This window comes from Seriola lalandi, unplaced genomic scaffold (genome assembly GCF_002814215.2).
Source record: "Seriola lalandi dorsalis isolate HSWRI2012SDOR001 ecotype SW California unplaced genomic scaffold, Sedor1 jcf7180002054591, whole genome shotgun sequence".
In the NCBI taxonomy this organism is placed as follows: domain Eukaryota; kingdom Metazoa; phylum Chordata; class Actinopteri; order Carangiformes; family Carangidae; genus Seriola; species Seriola lalandi.
This window is the reverse complement of record NW_019525144.1, coordinates 1637230-1644520: the sequence shown is the minus strand read 5'-3', so window position 1 is coordinate 1644520 and position 7291 is coordinate 1637230. Positions and strand designations below refer to the sequence as shown.

General features: G+C 43.6%; 1 protein-coding gene across 1 annotated transcript in view; it reads right to left on the bottom strand.

The window, feature by feature from the left end:
- pcdh7a (protocadherin 7a) overlaps positions 1 to 7291 on the bottom strand; it is a 43523-nt gene continuing 36232 nt past the window's right edge. Inside the window, exon 5 of the mRNA XM_023419211.2 lies at positions 1 to 4188. Coding sequence (XP_023274979.1) covers positions 3650 to 4188 — 539 coding nt within the window. The 3' untranslated portion in view covers positions 1 to 3649. The remainder of the gene's footprint in view (positions 4189 to 7291) is intronic.

Genomic DNA, 7291 nt, shown 5'->3' with positions numbered 1-7291 from the left:
AGTGTTTGAAGTTTTTAATGTCAAAGTCAAACTTTTACATGATTCATGTTCATACCAAACCATTCGTCGACAGCTCCTCTTCTTCCTCTTCATAGCAAATGCAATTAGTTCATTATTTAATTACAGGAAGGGAGCAGCAAGAAAACAGTGCCAGCCCCTTAAGAAAAGAACACAAAGAAGAGGAAAATAAAAATAACAGTTTTTTTTTTTCTCTTTTTTTTTCTCAAGTGCAGATTTGAAGACCTTAAGCATGCCATTGTCTGTTATGGATTCCAGTTGTCTGTTCTACAGTGTAGTTTTATCTGTACATGGCTATACGGATAACAGCACGAGGGGGATGACAGGTACATGATGTCCGTTGAAGTGTCTGTTTTTAAAAATGTCTTGATTACCGGGCGACAGATCTCAGACGTTTACGCTCCTCTCTGTCTGTCTCCCCTCTCTGTTTTGCAGTAGACTGAAACATATTCATGTTTAAACGTGCAGTATAAAAAAGATACACACCCACACAGATTCATGTACAGCTAAGTTCCCTTAAATCCAGATCGGAGGGGTTTGAAAGGTGCCATAAATGGAACTGCCATAAAACAGCAGTTTTGAAGAAATATCTGCCACTGTGATGAGGCAGGGCTGTGTCAAGAGTCTCTTTCCAAAGCTCACATACTGGACATTTAGTTCTTCAAGACCTTTCTGGCCTGCTAGGGATTGAGAGACATTTATCCAAGAGAATGAGCACATGTCTCGGTGTACGTACCCTGCAGGAAGTTGTGATTGTTTTCACAAATCCCTTTTCAGTGTGAACTCTCCATGAACAGTAGCTCCATATGTTAGGCCTCCAGTTCTATTGCATCTTTAGCACAGTCCATCAATAACAGAGCTCTGTAAACAGCCATGTTGGGGGAATTGGGGGTAATGAAGGCTTAGGGAGAAAGTACATCAGTGGCAGAACAAACTACAGAGTTATAAAGTCGAAGGTATATACAGGTATACAAACTGTAATCACGCACATAGAGCACACCCATTTCTTAGCCTGATTGCAGTTGAAAAGGAGTCATACTTTACTGTTTCCAAACATTAGGCTGTCTTTCAGTGAGGGGACAGTCGAGCAGCGACAGTGTGTGTGGGTTTGTGTGCGGACAAAATCTCAAGTAGTTAGTTAACAGGTTAAACACTGCTGTGCATCTTACCTGAGTGTTGCTCGTGTTTTCTGACTCTAAGCTCTACGAGGATCTATTAACTAAACTGCAGTACATCCTTAACAAGTGTGACTCTTTTTTTTTTTTTTTTTTTTTGCCTCATCTGATTCAAAACAACCAGAAAAAAATTTTGAAGAGACACACTTACTAGCAGTTTCCAGCAGTGTTACATTCGCCTATCCAGACATTAATGAGATCAGTGCAGATCAGGGGAGAAGAGAGGAGAAAGGAAACTCATTAAGACCACAGGGACGACCTAACCCTATTATCCCTATCACACCACTGAACCACACACTGATGATGGGAATTAAGATGTGCTGGCCTCGATCCACACCCACTCTTCAGCCCAGTGCAGCAGAGTGTGTCTGGAGTCGTGCAGTACCTGCTGGGAAGGACAAATGTGAAGGAGTTTGTTATCTGCACGGTTCAGCACAGCAGTACGGGCGTGTTCAGTTCGGCACTGTGCGGTGAAAAGGGTTGCAGCAGAACTCTGCGCTCCCACTACATTGTGTTCTTTTTTGTTACAGCCTGCGGCACCCTTCGTGCCGACTCAGGGGCGTGTAAACCGAGAGAAAGGCCCAAGGTTAGCCCAGACCCACTCTACGATAAAGAAGCAAAAGTTTAATCCACTGAAGCGAACTCCCTTGCTGCCATCATTATCTCCACTTCCCCATAAGCGCACACATTTAGTACAGATGTATCCAAATAGGCGTGGTATCCAAAAAGGCGTGTGGTTTAAAAAAGAGAGAAAAAAAGTTAGCATTATCTTTCTTTCATGCAGAATCTTTTTTTCTTTTCCTTTTTTTTCTTACAGAAATTTGGTTTTTCTATGAGTCCTACTTACAGAATGCAGAATATCTCATATTCCCACATGATTCATTATTACATACAGTAGATGTCATTGAAATTCCCTTTAATGTCGCCCCACACGTCAGTCAGAGAGATGAGTAATTATTTAAATACATTTCATGTTTAAATACTGGCTGGAGGGGAGCAGGCAAAATGCTACAGCTATTTCAATGAGAGGCAATATGTTAAAAAATTATGATTAAGAGCACATACACACATAGTGCATATGAATTTTGCGCATTGCACACATCTTAATATGAGTTTGTGTTTCTACTTATGTTTTAATATGCTGTATGTGTGTGTGTGTGTGTGCGTGTGTGCTTAATGTTTTCTGTATGAAAGTTAATGCAAGTTATTATATACTTTATGTTACACTGCCACTGAGTCTTGTCATAAACTGTGGCCCTATGCATGTTCGCATTCTGTTAATGCACTGTTTGTGTTTACATGCTAAGGTCTGTATGTGTAAGCGCGTGCATGCGTGCATGTGTACGTGTGTGTGCATGTGTATGAAAGAACATTTTATGATACATGAACACTGTTAGGATACTGTAGACGTGTCGTGAACCTAACGCCTCAGTCTACTCTGAAACGGTGGACAGCAGCAGAGAGAGAACACTGCCGTTTTATCAAGTACACACATACAATATATACATACAGACTGGGCGTGAAGGCAAAATAATCAACACATATTTTCACACACGCCGGAGAAACTGTGGCACTACTGACACTCTATGAGAACCTTATATTCTGAATGGTTACATTTGATTATCGTTAAAAAAAAAAAAAAAAAAAAAAAAAAAATTTGTTCTGAATCACTTATGTTTTTAAAGAACAGTACCTGATTTTTTTTCTACTGTGTAACTGTACAGCGACCACACTTGTGTTGGTACTTTGATACTCTGTTTATGACTTAAGATTCTCACGGGGTTAGCAGTTTCATTGGTTAATATTCCCGTCTTGTGTTATGATAGAGTTGATTAGGCATTAGAAAGTTTGACTGGTGTAAATAACATCCAAATAACTCAATCAAAGACCCATTACTTCTTTTCATCTATTTTGACTTGTTAAGACCTCACTGGTTTTTCAGAAGATGGTTTGTCAGCTGAGTCCAAATCTGGTCTGCTGTAGCCTCGGAGAAAGTTTTTATTTACACCGAGGCATTTATAACATCCGGATTTACTCAGTCTCGATCTCTCTGTTCTTCACACAGATCCCTCTGTGGCAGAGGGTCAGGCATGCATTGGATTCAGGTAAAAAGAAGAGGAGATGAAGTTGTCCTCCTCCACAAGGACATAATAGGATTTTTGCCTGTAGGCAACTTTCTCTGGTAGTTAAAAAAAAAAAAAACACTTTTTTTTTTAGAAAGTACTTGTGGTCAGAGCTCTGCGAAGAGTTGATCCAACATTGCTCAAGTTTAAGTGCCTATAAATATTAGTTAGAATCCAAAAGTTCCAATTTGATACACAGCTTTTGGAAACATCTTCCCTGACATTTTCATATTTTCACAAGGCCCTCCAAACTGATGACTGGCAGGTAAAGTCTTAACCCTCCCTCTTTTTCAGAAAAGGGAGTTGTGTGATGATTGCTCCGTTGCAAGGATGTCACAGGTAGACCTCGCGGCGTGACAGCGTGAGACAGGACGTGGTCTTGTAGTCCCCTCCTGTCCGCGTCAGTGGTATGACCTCAGGCGGGTTCTGGCCTTCTCCTCCTTCCTCCTCTTGCTGGCGTCTCCCAAAGCCTGCGCTACTGAATGTGTCGTAGGATGCCGAAGTCATCTTGCGGTTCAGAAGGTTACGGTTGTGATCGCCCATGTTCCTGTTGCGGTCTCCACTACCCAGGGTGCCAAGAGGATCCCCATTGGCTAAGGGAAATCTTGGAGCTTCTCCGCCAACAACCACCCCGGGTTCTGAGCTCCCTGCGCTGCCGGCACTCTCGCTGTCACTCTCATGGTCGTTACCACGGAGATTGTTGTTATTATCACCCGGGGCAAAGGTGGAGAGCCGTGGGGGGTCGCTACCGTGCCGCTGACGCTGGCGTGGTGAAGGGCGGACGGGCATCCAACAAGTGTCAGAGTGGCCAAATTCATCACATTCCCTGGTACACTTTCCTGTCAGAGCTACATCTGGCAGCTGTCTGGCATCTGGGTACAAGAAAAAAACAAAAGTGTTAAAAAAAACAAAAAACAACTTAATTTAGTAGTTTTAAGTAGAGAACCATACAGGATAAAGAGAGGGGTATCCCAAGTGGTGATGATGCAGTTACATGGTACGAACTAGGTCAATTCAAGAAGAGACAATTAATTGAAAAGAGTGAACAGATGGATAAAATACAACAGGAGAGATGAGGTGAACATTGGGAGAGGAAGAGAGGACAAAGACAAATGTTTAAAAAAAACAAAAAAAAAAACAAAACAAAAAAAAAACCCTGGGGACAAAGGTGGGGAGGGGATAGAATTTAAAGGAAGCAAGAAAGGCAAGGAAATTGCTGCTAAAGCAAAATGAAAATCGCTGACTACAAATGAATCAGAAAATATCCTAGCAGTGCTCAGCATTACATGAAAGGTGAAAGGTGAGGTCAGACCAAACAACTAATGACGCCAAAGAGAAGATGATTACAAGCAATTTGAGTGACATATCTAAATTTGTTCACATGCAAGGAAAAGAGTAAGTGACATATCAGCCTTATTATATCCAATGAGTCATGAGGTTAGTGAGGTCATTGAATGCTGGTGTCCTACAGAGTCTGTGTCAGTGTCAAAGGTTATGGTTATTATCTGTGTAAACCAGTCATATAGGAATCAATACTGACATCATGTTATATGGAGACAGGAATTATAATGATGATAGATGAAGTGACTTGTAACTGTGCTGGTGTCATGTTACAGACAGTTAAAGGTAAAATAACATATTTCCTCCACATCCAAAGAGCAACTTCGAACAATACATTTAATTTACTGTTTGATTCAGTAAATTCTGTGTAACATGAATTAAACACAAGAAATGTTATATTTTTTGCTGTATTCTGAAAAGCAATTCCAGTTCTGGTGGCTACGTACAGCAACAGCAGCAGTAAATTCATGTGAAACCAAACAAGCACATAATCATACAGCCTAATTACAACCAACACAATGAATCCTCTGTTCAATTCCTCTCTCCATCTGACCGTGACGAAAACTTATTAAACTCCACAAAATCCTCAAGATTTCACATGTCGGTGAAAAGGCGGCATTTAACTGGAAGCAGATTTACAGCCCCAGAAATGCAGCCAGTTACCAAGGTCATAGTGACCTTGATGTGTGGCCACTGTTATTCCAGCTCTGGCATGACGACACAAGGAACGAGGAAAAAAGAAGGTCAAATTTACTTTTTTGCTTCTCTCCATCCTTGACAAAAACCCAGTGGAAAAAGCTAAAACACAATTTTCTTAGTGAAAGGGGAGATCTGGGCTGCTGACTGATGGCAAGGCCACAGATGAGCCTGTTAAGAGTCCTGTCTCAGCCCTGTCCACCTGTCCACCAGATGTCCCTGGACTTCCTTCCTGTTTTCAGATCCGCCTGCTCACCTGTTTTCCATTGCCAATCCCTGGAATTTCCTCGCCTACCTACACTTAGCCCAGTTCGTTTACCCCAGTCTGCTTCCTGTATGTAGTTACCTGTTGTCTGTACCTGTCTCCCTTCTTGTCCATCTGTCTGTCTGTAAGCCTGGTCCTCATCACTTACTCTATTAAAATTCCTTCATTGCACCAGCCTTGGTTGAGTGTCTGTGCTTGGGTCCTCCCTGTCAATGGTCCTACCACCAGCTATGACAGTATAGTCTCACCTAATGTGGACCCAGCAGACAAGTTCCTACTTGGCTTGCCATTTACCTGGGAGAACTTTTGAGTGTATAATTTCTTAATGAAGAGCCAGATGTCCTGAGTCACTGGTTACCTTTTGAAAGCAGGCTGATTTCACGCAAGAGAAAGCCTTTTACAGGTGGAGGTTTGTCTTCAGCCCTGATCCATGTCCTGTTTACCACCTGCACAGCCATGCTGCATGCCTCCTAGAGACCTGCTTCCCAGTCTGTTTCTCCTGCAGCTATCTCCTGGCCTGCTTGCCAGCAGCCAGTTCTCCAGCCAGCTACCCTGCTAACCTCCAGCCTGCCGCCCAGTCAGCTGGCTCCGGCCTGCCAGCCTCCAGCCTGAGTCAGCCGTCCCAGCCAATGTTTTGCCCATTCCTGAGTCTGTAAGGGGTTTCTGCTGAAGACCAGCCTGCTCCTGAGGCCATTGTTTTAGCTGCCTAAAACGCCGTCATCTCAGCCGCTGCCGACCAGCTCACTTCCACTGCTATTGTCTCTGCTGACGATGTGTCTGTCAATGACCAGCCTGTTCCTGATGCACCACCTGCTCCTGAGGCTGTATTCCCAGCTGAGGACATCCCGCCAGATTATCACGCCGCCTGCCTGATGCTCCAGTTGCCAGTCTCCATTGCCTCTGGTTCTCAGCTTTGTCTGTTGGCCTGTCTGGCTCCCCTGTTGCTGGCTACCTACTCTGGACTCCAGTATGAAAGTAGGTGCCCAGCTCTTTTTCCAGAGGGCACCCACCTTTGCCAGCGGCCTCAGCTCTCCGGCTCTTCAGCCCCTGGGTCACCCACCCAAGGTTTGCTGCTCATTGGCTCTCCAACGAGCAGGCTGTCCCTCCTAGGTACCCTGCTCTTCGTCTCTTCTGCCACCAGGCTGTCTGCCCAAAGTTTATTGCCCTGTGAATGGTCCTCGTCACGTACTATATTAAAGTTCCTTCATTGCACCAGCCTTCCTGTGTGGCTGCACTTGGGTCCTCCCTGCCTGAGGTCCTACTACCAGCTGTGACACTGGCTGCTACCATGCATTAGCTTTTCTAAAAAGCTTTTCACATAACACATGTGCAGCAGGTGCAAATAAACACAGCACAGTTGCTTCATTCTATAAAACACTTTCTCATCAAATGAGAAAAGACTCCCGAGACCTTGACAGCAAGTCAAGGTTTCAATGAAAGTGTGTGTGTGTGTGTGCGTGCGCGCGCATTTTAGAGTGTGTGTACAATCAAAACATGTCTAAGCTTTTCACAGAATACAGCACATATAGCCTTGAGAGACAAAATATTTAAGCAAATTAATTTTGAAGCCTCTTGACCGCAATTCTAAAATGAGTCCAATGAATTGTATTGGCTGCTTACTGTACAGTGTGTGTGTGTGTGTGTGTGTGTGTGTGTGTGTGTGTGTCTTTGCG